General features: G+C 53.2%; 1 protein-coding gene across 1 annotated transcript in view; it reads right to left on the reverse strand.

Moving 5' to 3' along the window:
• Positions 1-15,945, reverse strand: part of RBM19 (RNA binding motif protein 19) — a 143,374-nt gene that overhangs the window by 13,690 nt on the left and 113,739 nt on the right. The window contains exon 23 of the mRNA XM_017847347.1: positions 8,680-8,800. Coding sequence (XP_017702836.1) covers positions 8,680-8,800 — 121 coding nt within the window. The remainder of the gene's footprint in view (positions 1-8,679; positions 8,801-15,945) is intronic.

Genomic DNA, 15,945 nt, shown 5'->3' on the forward strand with positions numbered 1-15,945 from the left:
GGGAATCATGAGAAGGAGGGGTGTGGGGGAAAAGCTGCATCTTTGACACTCTGGCCGGGAGGCAGCGGGGGCCGGGGTCAGTGGGGGCTGCTGGGACCAGGGTTCCAGCAAGCAGGCTGCTTCCCTGCCCGCCGTGAGGGTGGGAGGGTGACTGTTTGCTAGAGGCCAGCGACCCATGGGGACAGCCACCCGTCTCTGCCGGAAGAGCACTTCTCTGGGCGCTCTGCTCATAGATCTCCCGCCCCAGCCCAGTCTGGCTTGGGCAGGCGGGGGAAGGCGCCACTGCCAGCCACTCACCATGCTGGTCATGTCTGCACTCCCAGCTCTGGAGGTGAAAGGTAGAAACGCTAACCACAGCCCATCAGTCCTCCCCAGCTGGAATAAGACAACACGGGAAGCAGAGCCACGCTCCCGGCCAAATAAAAGCCTGTTTGCCTGGCCTCCCTGGCTGTGAGTGCTGTAAAACAGAGGGTTCTGCGCACAGATTTCTTCCATACCATTATATTCTCTCGGCTGCGCTCGCAGGTACTGTGGCCTGCCGCGGCCCTGAAAGCTTCTCGATGCCGTGACCCTGCTGGTTTGTAACACGCTCGGGAAGAAAAGGACACAGCCAGTGGCGGACTTTCCTCTTTCTTCCCTCCTTGCTCTCTCTTTACAAACTCCCACATGCAAGGCAGTGAAGAATAGCACTTTACCTACCACGGGGCTGCTGCGCTGGAGATGAGAAACCTGATTCTTGGCCGGCAAGGAAGGGAGGGAGGTGTGGGACAGCGGGCAGGGGCAGGAAGAGGACAGGGGAGACAGGGAGGGCAGTTTGGTGGAAAAACGTCTGTCTTGCTATTCCCTTTTGAAAGCATCTCTGTCTGGTGTCAAGGTCTTTGCCTACTCAGGCCAACTTTTACAATGACTTTCAAAGCCCTGTCCTTCGCTGTTCAATTTGACAGGTGTTTTGCAAGCATCAACTTGCAAGGAAAAATATAATGCCCTGCCATTATACAGGGACAATGGATAAAACGAAGGCTTCCGCTTGGTGGGGAGGGGATGGGGGGTTTATAACAAGCTTCTTTTGGCTGCCAATAAGGAACCTGGATAAGCAGAGAGCTGGAGACTGGGTGTGGAGCATGAGTTCTTGTAACTTCCTTGGAAGGCAGCACATTACGGTTGCTGCTTGAGCAGCAATGAGTCCTCCTCTTCCTCATGGCACCTGGGCACTAATAAGCTCCTACTAGGCGCCAGGCTCTGTGCTATGCCTTGGAGACAAGGAAGAACAGGTGGCATCTGTGGTTAGATGTAAACATCCTACCCCAAGCAATGCTTATGTGTCAGGCATACCTGTCCTCTTCCTTACCCCACCCCCAAACACACACATCCCAAGCAATGCTTATGTGTCAGGCATACACACCCTCCTACTTACTATACACACACACACGTCCCAAGCAATGCTTATGTGTCAGGCATACCCATTCTCCTACTTACTACATACAAAGACACAAACACACACACACACACATACGTGCTACTGCCCAGGCTTACAAACACCAGGGCTCGTCTCTGTCTCGGTCCTTTGCCCAGAGAGCATCCTTCTTAGTCTGGCCTGACGGGAATGCAAGGAAAGTGGGAGTGTTTTTGGCAACTTAGAAAAGGAAGAGTGAGTGCCCCGAAGGACAATGAGGCCCCTCGACAATCCTATTTGTTGACTGCACGTGATGTGCCAGGAGCTGTGCACCATCATCTTCTTTACAGGCATCCCTCCCTTTGAGCCCCACAATTTCCCTAATGAGGTGGGCGCTGTGGCCCCATCGTACCAATGACAGAGCTGAGGCAGAGCGACTTGCCTGAGGTTACAGAACGGGTATGAGAACACATTCGGGTAAAATGCAAGGGGCAGATGCTCAGATCAGCTGATATAAAGGGTCAGTACACCAGGATGGTGGAAAACACAGGTTTGAATCCTGGTTCTGTGGTCGGTAGCTGGGTGCCCTTGGGCAAGTTACTTGCCCTCTCTGTGCTTTAGTTTTCTCATCTCTAAAACAGAGGATTGCGACAGTACAGTAAATTGACAGGTTCATAGGTTCTTGGAAATCTCGCAACTTTCAGTGAAAAGATGTATAACAAACTCAATGTTACCATAGGCTAATGGATGTAAACAAGAGCTAAACTCCTACACACGAATGTATTTCTAATAACAAAAACATCACCAAACTTCTGAATAAAGACACCAAAACTTCTAAATATTAAACACTGAAATAAATGTGAGCACTATATACGTTTAAGACAGATTAATAAAAACAAGGAAGATAATGATTTACCCAACGATTCCAGTTCAGGGCTGCAGGTGGCCAGAGCCTCTCCTGGTAGCTCAGGACACTGGGAGGGCACCCACCCCGGGTAGGGCACCCATCACACACATAACTGCACTGACCCACTCTGGGACCACTGAGACGTGCCAATTCACCTAGCGTGCATGGCTTTAGCGTGCATGTGGGAGGAAACCACAGGACCTGGAGAAAACCCACATGGGGCGAACACACAAACTCCACAGGGTGAGCACGCAAACTCCACGGGGAGAGCATGCAAACTCCACGGGAAGAACACGCAAACTGCACACAGACAGTGGCCCTGGATGGGAAGCCATTTTTTTCTTATTAATTATGATAAAATGATGTTATCTGAGGACCTGTGTTTACCTCCCAGGATTCTGCAGGACTCGTACCCATGAAAACTTGCAGATAGTACCTGGCTGTCAAGTAAGGCTTGACACATGAAGATTGCTAGTTACAGTAATGATAATAATAATTGGTATTATTTAGCTTGAACTACAAATTGAACGTTCTGCTATGACCTCGGTGCCTCAGGGACCCAGGGGAGATGAGGCCAGTCTTGGGAGCTGGGAAACTGAGTCCAGGGGCAGGGGCACTCCAGGGTAATGCACGCTGGTGGCACCGACCACATCAGGGCTTCGGCTGGTGCCAAAGCTCCACTCTATCTGCTCTGGCCACCTCCCACTGTCCCTGAGTGCAGCTTACAGGCCAAGGTGTCACCGGCATCTTCCTGCCAGGCCCTGCTGAATGGTAAGGACACCTGCCTTTCATTCTGCGGCCCACATTCTGCAGGGAGCTCTTTGTTGCGGCCTCAGAGCTCGGCAGCCTCCACCTGAGATCTGAGTGCCTTCCTGGCAGAGTTCAGGGCCGAGGCCAGAGCCAGGGGAGGGAAGTGGGCACGGACACCACCTGCCCTTGGGGTCTGCCAGGGCCCTGGGAGCTCTGAACAATGCGGATTTTGACACAAATGAACTGGGTATTTTTCTCTATGGGAAAAGGGCACAGGGTGGGCAGAAGGGTCTGGCCAGGAGGGCAGGAGGCCGGCGGGCCTATTCTGAACATTTGAGGCTGCTGTGGGCACCTCCTGTGTCCCAGAGACATCAATCAGACAACGGGTAACTCAGTGGGCGAGAGAGACTGACGTCTCCAGCATGCCTGCTCTGTGCTGGACATACTCCAGGCATCACCTCACTTTCCCAATCCAGTGTCACACTCCCAGGGGAGGACGGATAGAGAGGTAAACCTGAATATTGCCCAAGTTTAACCATTCACTACTACCATGTGACCTTGGGCAAGGTGCTTCATCTCTGTGTGCCTCAGTTCCCTCATCTGTAGAATGGGGAGATGAATGGCATCTCACTCACAGGGGTGGTGTGTGAATGACATGAGACCCCTCACAGCAAGGGATTTAGAAGAGTTCCTGGTCCCCAGTAAGGAAAGCTGCTACTATGGCTTTTGTTACTTCCCTGATCACTGTCAAATCAATTCCAGAAGGGGTACCCCTGTTAACAACATCTTTCAAATGAGAAGACAGAAGCCCACAGCGTGGAGCGACTTGCCCCAGGACAATGGCCTGGGACTTGCCCTGGGACACACAGCCAGAATGCAGAATCCGGGTCTTGCTGACTCCAAAGTTGATGCTCTTTTTCCTAAGCTGGTGGTTCCTAAACCTTTTGGGGCCCATGGCCTCCTAGAAAATCTGATGAAAACAAAAGATTCTCTTGCCAGACACACACATAGACACAATCGCAATCACCAGGCGTTCCCAGTCCCTCTGAGGCCAGCCATACTGGACGAGATCGTTCCATGGATTCTTAGTTAAAAAACAATCCCCATCTTACATCTTGCTGTATTCTAGAGTGTGTTCTTCTGTTTTCAAGGGATTATCATGTTTCTTTGGAAAACAGTGCTGAAAAATGCCATGAGGAATTCAGACTCTTTGGCTCCAAACTCTCAGGCCACTTCCTGGTCCACACAGGTGAGGCCAGCAGGGAGGTCTGACACTCCGCTGTGCTTGGTCCTGACCCCTGTGGATGGGTCATATCCAGGACCATATCGGCATCCTCTCCAACCTGGGCACCGTTTCTCAGGGCTGCTCCTGCCCCCAGGAAAACACAACCCCTACCCCTGGCAACATGCCCTGCCATGTACGTAGGTCACCATACATGCTGGACATTCTCTGTCTGGTCCCTCCACATCCATCCTGTGTTCTGCTCCATCCCCGAAAGGCTGACCCTATTGAATGTGTCACAGGGACAATCTGGGCCTGTGGCCGACAGGTGGGATGGCCTGATGGGAGGCTGCGGCCGGAGAGCAGAGGGCCGCAGGAGAGAGAGCTGCAGCTGTTCTGTCCCTAGCCCCTTCTTCATGCTTTGCTGCTGTCCTCTGGCACTGTCCCTCCACACTGCAGTGCCCACTGGTAGCTGCTCCTAGGCTCCTGTCCTCACTGGACACCAGGAACATCACTTCCTCCCCCTGCCCTTTCAGCCCCTGGGGTGGTAAGAGCTCTGAAGCTGCTCCCCTCTGGGAGCCCCAGCATCCTGCTGCTCCATTGGCACTGCCTATACCCCTGTAAGCTGCCATTGCATGACAGGCTCTTTCTACGAGGCTCCTGTGCGAATTCTCTTCCCTCCTGGGGCCTCGGCCCATCTCCCGTGGCACTGGGGGAGGGTCCCTTAGTGTTCATCTTTTGACACTCTTGGGGAGCCCAGAGCTGATGTCCCCTTCCAGAACCTGGGAGGGCAGTGTTTTTCCAGAGGGACTCAGAGGGGTGGAAACACGTGGCTCTGACACTCAAGCCCGCCCTCAGGGGCCTTATCTCATCTATGCATGTCAGCTTCCTCATCTGTACAATGGGAACAACGAAACACGCACACGACAGGGCCTTCCACAAGCATATGCCGTGCCAATTCTGAAGGGCCAGCGGCGCTTGTCATTATGATTCGTTATTCATTCTCTCAATTTCTGAAGCAACCCTGCAGATCTTCGGTTCATGGTCTGGATGAGTCAGAAGGGCCAAAGCCATGCAGTCAGTAAACACTCACATACCTCAGGTTAATGAGGGCCTGGGACTTTCTTTTTCTTTTTTTTTGAGACAGGGTGTCGATCTGCCACCTAGGCTGGAGTGCAGTGGTGTGATCTTGGCTCACTGCAACCTCCACCTCCTGGGTTCAAGTGATTCTCCTGCTTCAGCCTCCCAAGTAGCTGGGACTATAGGCATGTACCTCCAAGTCCGGCTATTTATTTTGTATTTTAAGTAGAGATGAGGTTTCACCATGTTGGTCAGGACGGTCTCAAATTCCTGACCTCAAGTGATCCACCCACCTCGGCCTCACAAAGTGCTGGGATTACAGGCCTGAGCCACTGCGCCTGGCCAGTAGTTTTTTTTTTGTGACGTTTGCTAGTATAACATAGTTGGGGCCGGTGAGTGGGGTGGGAGGCTCTAGAGCCGGTCTGGAGTTCAAGTCCGAGCTCTGCCACTTTCTCGCTTAGACACAGCACTGCCTACAGCTGCTACAGTTGCTGTGAGCACTGAGATGATGCCGGTGCGAGGACAGCTCCCTGATGCACACGGTAAGTGATTAATAAACACTACTCGTCATAAATCACTGCAGTGTTTGGCAGGCCTCAGTTCTCTCATCTGTGAAATGGGGCTAATAGTGCCCATCTCATAGAGCTGCTGGGGAGTGAATCGGAAGATGTAGGCAAATGAAGAACTGTCATTGTTACTGTTATCATTCTATCTGCCCCTGTCTGGTCTTGGCCTGGCTGGTAAGTGGTTGTGGAGACAGCCAATCCCACAGAAATGCTGCCAGCCAAGTCCTTCCACTGTGGCGAGGCAATAGTGCTGTCTTTGGAACGCAATTTATTGAAGGGGGTTTCTCTCTAAGGCAGGGCAGAACAGCTGAGCCTGCACTCCTCAGCTGGCCCCGGGGTGGGGATGGGGTGACGGGGAGGTGGGCCCCATCTCCGCTCTGGGGAGAGTCCCTTACACAAACATTTGCCGACGGGAGCATTTGGGCTTGTCAATGGTTGTCGATAAGGACAGGCTCTCTTTCTGCACATCAGGATTTGGGGCTTATTGAGTTGTAAGCTTGCAACTGTGTATTTAGCCTTCATTTCTCTGGTTCCACATTTGTCTAGGCTCAAATATTCCCCAGCCTGAGACTGGGAGCCTGGCATGTGCCAGGTACTGTGCTGGGCACGGAGGACCCAGGGAAGAACTGATCACTAACAGAGATGAGCATGACACAGCCTCCCCGTGGGGGAGGCACGGGTCCAGAGAGGATAACAAATCATAAAGAAATAAGTTACAGCATGGCAAGAAAGCACACTGACAGAAGAGGAGAGTAGAGGATGGAGAAATTACTGATACTTGTGGAGGGGGAGGGAATAGGGAAGGCTTCCTGGAGGAGGTGTCATTCTATCTGGGTTTTGAAGGCATTTACCAGGCTAAAAAAAAAAAAAAAAGAGTGAGGGGCAAGGCATTCTAAGCAGGGGGAACAGCGTGTGCAAAGGCACCTAATCCTGCCTGGAGTCTGGGGAACAATGAACTCTGTGGGAGGTGCAGTGGGAGGAAGGAGAGGTCTGGGAAGACCATGGGTGTGGGCAGGAGGCAGTGTTCTGAAGGGTGTGGCAGCTGGGCTAGAATCAAGGGGCTTCCCTGCTATCTCTGGAGTTCCATGTCCACTTGTGGGGGATGCAGTCCTGCTGCATTGCTGAGACGCTGCTTCTCAGAAGCCCAGTCGTTTCACCCTAAGGAAGACCAGTGCCCCCAATGGAAGGCTCCCATCTGCATAAGAGAAACTGTTCCCAAGGTGCTGCCTGGTTTGGCAACAGAGCTGCACTGGTCAGGAGAGGGAACAATCACTCCTGGCTCCAGGTTCCACGTCTATACAGAGAAGTGGGGTTGGGGGATGCTGGCAGCAAACACCCCCAGTCTGCACCCAGGTGACACCCGAGGCCTGAGCTGCCCCACAGGGAAGGGATGGATGAGGCCACAATGATGGCTCCAGCCAGGAAAGCACCTGAGACCTGGGACCCAGGTGACAATGAGGTGGGGAGGAATGCGGCGGTGTGCCAGGAAGACCTCAGAGCACCACAGGTAGCACTACAGACAGGACTGTTCCCCATGACGGAGCCTGGCTTTTCTGGGCATGCAAAAGGCAGAGAAGCTCCCCAGCTGGGTGACCCACCGCCAAGTAAGCGGGATCCAAACGGATTAGAGTTAGGGTTAGGGTTAGGGTTAGGCAACCGCCGTTTTGCTGCCGGGCCCAGGCCACAGTGGAAGCACTTCTGCGATGGGAGGCGGAGGTGTGGAGATGGGGATCAAGGTCAGGTACCCCTTGATATCCCAAGTTTGGAGGGTGTGTACCGGACAGCAAAGGGCACCTGCCACACCTTCCATGTGCCTAGGGTGAAGTGATTCTTGAGGCTGTCTCAACCTCTCCTCACCTGACTCAACACAACCTCTTGGAGAAGAGGAGCCCCTGCCGACCTCATCTGCTCCCTCTCTCCTCCCCTCAGCTCCAGCCATGCCGGCCTCCCTGTTTCTCACACACATCGAGCTTGCTCCAACCTTGGGGTCTCCCTGCCCCTGGCCTCCTGCTTAGGCAGCCCTTTCTTGGGTACAGATGTCACCTCTGCAGTGAGGTCTGTCTAGCCCACATTCTGATGAGGAATGTGTCCCAGCCTTTTCCACCTGAGCCTAGGACCCTGCTTGGTTACTGTCACATGGGTACATGAGGGCACAGCAGGCGCTCAGTATTTTCTGGCCACCACCTGAATAGTCACTGAGGCCACATGACACCACCAAGGTGGGTAAGACAGGAGTGAGACCTGTGGGCATCAGCCCTCCAGCAGGGAGTGGATGATCCTCCACCGGGGTCATGGAGGCAAGTGATCAGCAAGAGTGTGGTCCCCAGGGCTGGCCACCAGGAAGGCCGTGAGCATCCCTGCCCCGTGAACACTGGAATCTGAACACAGAGCACTGTGAGGACAGGGCCAGCAGCTGCGAGCTGTGGCCTGGCAACCTGGCAGGCAGGGAGCGGATAAACACTCGGACCTCTGTCTCTTCCTACCAAGGTGCCCAGTGACCCAACCTGACTGCAACCCAAAAGGGCACAGAACCCAGATGCTTTCACACAGGCCAGCCACCCAGCAGGGAGTGCCCAAGAAAGGTGGAGAGCAGGTCTGGAGGGGCTGTGGGAGGATACCCAGCAGGAGGTGCTTGGCAGCCCTTGTGCCCATAGCCTGCTGGGTAAGGGCAGTTCTCTCAGATGCCCCACCTCTTGTGTTCCCCAGGGAACACATTCTTGTGTTCCCCATGAATCAGCTCAAAAGACCGTCCTGCTCCTACCGTGAAAGTGCGCGGCCGTCTTCCGCCTTAGGGCCTGCAGGGTCACCTCGGAGTCGGCCCACTCCAGCACCAGCCTCCGGCCGTACAAGTGGGTGCTGTGACACAGGGCATTGAAGGCTCTCTGCAGAGGGACAAGACACGAAACTGCACATCAGCTGGATCAGCGCGGCAGACACTCCACTCTGCCCGCCAGCTGCCTGCCCGCGTCTCAGATGCCAAAGCCCAGGTTCTGGCCCCGTGACATCTGATCTCCAGAGAGGGTTTGGGGAGCAGTTGGGTGTATCTATTTAATTAGTGGGTTGCGTTCCCAGGGAGAAAGCTGCAAGTGACTGAGCAGTCAATATATCCGCCGTCTGGGCTGTAATTGGTGCCTGGGCCGAGGCAGCCGTCTATTTGCTGCGTGTCATCCGATCTGTGGAGGGCGACCCCATTAGTGGGCTCGCCTCCCACCCGGCTGTCTGCATGGCGGCCACTTGAGAAAGCCGAGCCCTGGCTGGCCGCCAGATGACAAGCATGCAGGCCTCTGGGTGTCACTGGGTGCCGCTCTCCTTCGCTGCCCTGGTGACTCTGTCCCCCACGCTGTTCGGAGGGCCCTTTCCGCCTCTGCTGCCAGTGCCCTTTGCCTCCTCGCTGGTTCCCCGAGCCCTGCACTCCTAGCTCCCACCCCCAGCTCAGCAGCCTGGGTCCTGGCACAGGCTGTTCCCGGTCACTCTTTACTCTTCCCGACTCCCACATGCTGCCTGGTTCCTCTTCCTGCTTTTCAGCAGCTATACTGAGATAGAATCCACATACTGTATACACTGCTTGTCTGAAGACAATTCAACGGGTTTTAGTATAATCACAGAGCTGTGCGAAATGTCACCAAATCAATTTTAGAACGTTTTCATCACCCCCAAAGGAAACCCCACACCCCTTAGCTAGCAGTCCCCCAGCCCTTACCAACCACCAGTCTGCTTTCTGTCTCTATGGATTTGCATATTCTGGACATTTCATAGGAATGGAATCATGTGGTAGTGATCAGTACCGTCTTAAACATCGCTAGGTCTCAAGTTCAATGGCACTGCACAGGAGCACGCTGAGTTGATGGGCTCATCCCCAAACACTCCCATGGCACAGTCTGAGGTCACCCTGCTCAGGAAGGACAGACCCTGCAGGTCCTAACTTGAAGATCTTGGGCAAGTTAAAGAAATCTGCCTTGACTCTGTTTCCTTACCTATAAAACAAGGATGTTCATATATGCCAATCTCAGGGGTTCTAGGGACAAAAACGAGTCAACACAGTGTCTAGAACAGTATGGGCACACCATCATTACTCAATAGATGTTACTTCTCGTTGCTGTTGTTTTGTTACCGTAGACATCACATCTGCAGCCGTTTTCTCTCAGCAGACAGCCTTCGGGCAGGCATTGGTGTAAAAAGCAGTAGGCTCCAGGTGCTCAAGCATTGGCAGTGGAGAGCAACAGTGGCTAAGAAGGCCTTTTGCTTTGCTTCTGGGTTGCAGAGAGCACCAGTTGGTACAAGCAGAGGAGGGGTTTGCTGCTCTTGTTTCTTTTTGCTCTTGTTTCTTTTACGCCGTGAGGAATTATATCACTGGAAGGGTCTGGATGGGAACCCATCCAACTGTGCTCCTTATCTACAATGTAGCTCTTATGGTTGGACCATGTCCAGCAAGAGGGGTCATGTTGAGTCCTAACCCCCTGTACTTCAGAATGTGACCTTATTTGGAAATAGGTAGTTGCAGATGTAATCAGTCGAGACGAGGTCATACTGGAAAATGAAAGGCCCTGAGCCAATGACTAGTGTCACTGGATGGCCATGTGAAGACAGAAACACAGGGCGAATGCCGTGGGGAGATGGAGGCAGATACTGGGTGATGAGTCTACAAACCAAGGATGCCAGCTGTCCCCAGCAACCAGGGGAGAGGCACCAAACAGGATTTCCCTCGGAAGGAACCAATCCTGCCAGCACTTGATTTTGGACTTCCAGCCTCTAGAACCGTGAGACACATTTCTGGATTTTTAAAATGCTTTTTGAGGCAAGGTCTCACTCTGTCACTCAGGCTGGAGTGCAGTGGCATGATCACGGCTCACCGCATCCTCGAGTTCCTGGGCTCAGGCAATTCTCCCACCTTGGCCTACCGAGTAGCTGGGACCACAGGCACATGCTACAATGCCTCACTAAATTTTTCACTTTTTGTAGAGATGGGGTCTCCTTACATTGCCCAGGCTGGTCTTGAACTCCTGAACTCTAGTGATCCTCCTGCCTCAGCTTCCCAAAGTCCTGGGATTACAGGCCTGAGCCACTGTGCCCGGCCCATTTCTGTGGTTTGAAGCCATCCAGTCTGGGGTGTTTTGTTACAGTAGCACTAGGGAAGGACACAGTGCCCTTGGGTAATCGCCTGCCACATCTTGAGCCTCAGTTTCCTCATCCATGTTGGGGCTGGCTATGGGACTTACACAAAATGTGCACAGAGGGCAGCACATAATATACATTCAATAAACAAATGAATCCGAAAAGACAAAAGGAAGGTGACCAGAACACGCGCCTTTTTAAAACCACACATGTGGCCAAATTAAAGAAACGCTTTGTTCTCCTCTGTGCTGTTCTGAGAAGGACCAGGTGCAGAAAACTTTTTCTTTCCTTTTTTTTTTTAACTTTAATTTAAAAAACTCTTTCTGACTGCCAGCAGAGCCTCTGCATTTTTTTCCATGTGGATATAAAAATGCATCTGGACTCCGAGCCGAAATGGCCCATTCAGAGCTTTAAAACACACGCGTTCTCAGCTGGCGAGGCAGAGAAACGGCTTGACTGGGGGAGCTGGGGTTTTAAGGCGGGGGAGAGGAATTGGTGGGGAGTCTGGCATAGCGGATGTTCCATCCTCGTGCCAGGGTCCCTGAGGAGCTGTGGTCCCGGGGACACGGTGGGGTGGGGGTGGCCAAGGGGATGCATCTGGTGAATGCTAGGCTGGAACTCTCAAGAAGGGAATAAGATCTCAGGAGGTAGGTCCGGGTGAGAGGCCCCAATCCCAGCCTCTCTGATTCCCACTGTTAGATTTCAATGTTTCTTTCTCTCCCTTAGAAGCCAGTTCTCCATTCCTGTACCACAGAAAGCCCTGGAGATCTCCATTCATTGCAGGAGTCACCAAAAATTCCCTCTCCTGGCTTCTTTGCGACATCACCTCTCACAAATCCTCCTCTCTTCCCTCTGCACTCCTCTGACACGTTACTGGCCTCTCTCTGGAAGAGCTCTTCACGGTAAGCGGGGAGGTGGCATGGCAGTTAGAGAGGGTGGGCTCTGCTGCTGGCCTGCCTTGGTTCAAATCCGTGCTCCACTGCTTACGAGCTGTGTGATCTCAGGCAAGCTGCTGAACTTCTCTCTCTGAGCCCGAGCTTCCTCATATGTAAAAGGAGGGCAGCAGCAAAGAGTAGTGAGAATTCAGAGAACTGTTAAGTCTGACACTTAGAACACTGCCTGGCACATAACATGTGTCACTTGAGATTGGCTGCTGTGATGATGATGTATGCTTCCACTTTTCATTATCAGGCTAAAGAGCGGGGACAAGGGAAGGTAAGACACAAAAGCTCTTTTGTATTTGAAGTTAGAGCACAATACGTGGTTCTCCAAAAATAGCAGAATTACCCTGCTGAGTTCTAGTCCCTGCAGGTTAATATGAAATCAGGTTGCGTTCCCGAGTTCCCACTGCCTGGGTGGCTGGAATATGGTGGCCTCAAACTGTCGCAGGCGGTGTGAGGATGGTGATTTGAGGCTAAAATTGGCCTCGGATAATCCAGAGTAACTGTGTTTCATTAAAAGGGCGTAATAAGAGCTTGTTGTATTTGACACATTCTAGGAGGCAAGGCGGGTGTGGAGGAGGAGGAAGATGCAGGCCCGGGCCTCAAGGGGCTTTCAGGTTGGCACAGGAAAGACTGTGAGGAGCTTGGAAGGTTCCAGCCATCACAGAGGGAAAAGTGCAAGCCAGAGAGGTTCACTAGCAGCTCCCTCCCTGGTCTCCGCCTACACGTGATCCCATTAAAACTTGACCTCCACCTTCTCGCAAGCGTTTTTCTAAACCTCAACTGCAGGCATGGTGCTCCTCTGCCAAAACAGCCCCCGGGCTTGTTCATTTCAGGAGACTGAGGAGTTACTAGACCTTCGCTCCTCTCCAAGTCTGTCTGATTTTCCTTTTGTGGCATCAAAGGTCTTTTTAGCATGGATGATCCTATCTCCCAGCTCCACAGAACTCCAAGCATATCACCTCAGCCCACTCCTGAGAACAGGTATTATTCTCCCATTTCAGTGACTGGGAAACTGAGGCACTGGCCAAGGTTTGTATGCAGGTCAACTTCCTTCTCCTTCTTCCTTTTGGCCTCTACATGTTGTCTCTGGGCCTCTTACACAGACGGCCCAGGGAGGGTTCTGCCCCTCCTGCACAGGCAACAGCCAGGCACCCTCCCTGTGCCCTGGACACCCGGCCTCCGTTTCCAGAACCTGCTCCCTGGCCCATAATGCCTTCTGTGTGCCAGTCTTCCTGACTCGACCTTGAACCCTGGAGGGAAGGCGCTCCATGCTTAAGATCCTCAGCCTGGTGCTGGGGCAGAGGCCACTCAGTCAATGTTCACAAAGCACACTGTGGCGTCTCCTTCACTGGGGGTCTTGAGAACCATCTCCAGACTGGGGTAGATGGTTAGGCTGGTCCTAGCTGGGGACGGAGGGCTGGCTTAGATGTCCTGCCACAGTTCCCTTCAAACCCCTGCATTTTATAGACTACAAACGCAGCGGGGATAAGAGCGTGTCCCATTCTGAGAGAGCAGGTAGTCCCGAACCATCCAGATGAGTGGGACATTTGGCCTTTTGAAACGATACACAAATAATCTTGGGTATGGTTCTGCTCCCAACATGCCTGGCTCGGGGCCTTGCAGGACAGGAACAGTAACCTGCACCACTAGGGCTTGAGAGATCACATGTCAGACCCCCAGCTGGTTTGCTGGAGAGGCCTGAAGATCCAGCACAGAACCCCGAGGATGCAGGAGTGCAGCAAAACGAACGTCACAGAAGAGAAGCCACTTCCATTCTTGGGAGTACTTCCTGCCATCATTGATGGCCAGGACTGGTTATTCCTGGCCCCCTCTCCCCTATCCTCTACACTTTGGGAGTCGACTCTGCACAGTGTGACCAGGGCTTCCTCGGCCTCTGGTATCTACTGAGGTGAAGCAAATGGGCAGCACTGCTGGGAGACTGGAGGGAAGAGGGGAAGAGGGAAGAGGGGAATAGGGAGGAGAGAGGTTGGTGCTGCGTCCCTCCCCCTCCCCGCAGGGCTGTAGCTCCTGCTCAAGGTCTCTTCTCGGCAGCTCTAGCCCTGCCTTTCCTTCCAACCCTCCTCTTGGCCTAAGTGAGATGACAGTTCTGGGGGCTTTGCCATCCCTGGGGAGTCCCTTCTCCCTACCTATACCTCCATCAACACCTCTTCATTCACACCACCTGGGGGCGGGGGTAGGTTCTGTTTCCTGCCAGATCCCTGGGTGTCTCGCATGCCTTAGCCCTACTCAGAATTTGAGGCCCACCCAGGAAAGCTCTGGGCAGGTCTAGCCAGACTCCAGGGCTGCCCTCATGATCCAGCTCTCTGGCTCTGCTGTCCTGAAACCATAGCTCTTGGAGCTCCTCTGACTCAAGCCATGGACTCCAGGCATCAAGAGGCCTGGCCTCCTGCCGCCTTTTCTGAATTCCTTTAGAAGGCAATCTGCTAAGGTGGTGTGGGGTTGACAGCCGCAGGCTAGACTGTGGCCCGGCCTGGCGGCCTCTTTCAAGAACTGGGAAGGCACTGGAAAGCTGCCAATGCAGCGCTGGGCCTGACCTTTCTGCAGCTTCCCTGGAGACAGACCTCCTCTCACAGCAACAAAAGGCATTGCATGCCCTTGGCAGGACTCCCATCCCAAGGGGCTGCGAAGAACTGCCCAGGGCCACGGCTTCTGGGCAGAGCTGAGGACAGTATTCCTGTCTTTAGAAGACCAAGGCATTCTCCTGGCCCCTTCTGCTCCTCAGGGAGCTGTCTCTGGCAAAGCCAGAGGGCTGCATCTCTCAGCAGATGCTAAATCTGTCCAAACAGGGATAACACCAACCCCTCCCAAACCCGTTGTGCCCCCAACACCCAGAATAAGCGGCTGGCACTGTTGGGGGCTCTCTGCAGAGGTGGTCAAAGGGACTTCTGGGAGGAGGGTCTGCCTCCCTGGGGTGTTTTAATGCCATCACCCTGAGAGAGAGACAGATCCTTTCTCTATCTATCACTAGCTGCTTCTCTCCTCACAGGGGTAGCTGTCTGCTAGGCAGGAGTTTGCCCAGAGTAAGTCAAGCTCCCTGCACACTCTTGGGTGATTCCCATCCCAGTCCCTTCCCAGAAATGACACCACAGAGCTGAGGGTGAACTCCGAGGAGAGACATCCAGGGTCCGCTTCCAGGTGATGCTGTCTGAACTCTTCAGACAAAGAGGTACCTCTCTCTCTCACTCATTCACTCCTTAGCTCGCTCAGCTCGGTGTGATTCGACTCTAAGTCTCTGGGGAGCTGATTGTGAGGTAAACAAGAGACGAGGCAACACAGATGGGACACACTTTGGACCTCTGCCAATTTATAGCATCCCTGAGAGAGGAAAGAGAGCCACTAGGGAGAGGGGGCCAATGCCAGGGACCCAAGGGCACCAAGCCACAAGGCCATGGGCAGCATGCGTAGCTGAGGCTCTGAGCTCTCCCTCAGGCACAGACCTGGGCCTGCCACTTTCAATAAACTTCTCTAAGTTTTACTTTTCAGTTGTAAAATGGGGTGCTTCAGTGTCTCAGAACTGCTGGGAAGCATAAATAAGACAGCAACTCTTCCTTTAGCCCAACGCCTGGCATAATGGGAAGGGCCTAATTCCTGGTACCTGTTGCTGGTGCCATTTGTGGTAAAGTTTTTTTTTTTTTTTTTTTAATTTAAATTATTTTAGGCCAGGTGCGGTGCCTCATGCCTGTGATCCCAGCACTTTGCCGAGGCGGGGGGAATCATTTGAGGCCAGGAGTTCGAGACTAGCCTGGCCAACATGGAGAAACCCCGTCTCTACTAAAATACAAAATTAGCCAGGCATGGGGTGCACGCCTGAGATCCTAGCTACTTGGGAGGCTGAGGCAGGAGAATCCCTTGAACCTAGGAGGTGGAGGTTGCAGGGAGCAGAGAACGTGCCACTGCACTTCAGCCTGGGTGACAGAGCGAGATTGTCTAAAAAAAAAAAAAAAAAAAAA

Source organism: Rhinopithecus bieti, unplaced genomic scaffold (assembly GCF_001698545.2).
Source record: "Rhinopithecus bieti isolate Rb0 unplaced genomic scaffold, ASM169854v2 scaffold_26532, whole genome shotgun sequence".
Classification (NCBI taxonomy): domain Eukaryota; kingdom Metazoa; phylum Chordata; class Mammalia; order Primates; family Cercopithecidae; genus Rhinopithecus; species Rhinopithecus bieti.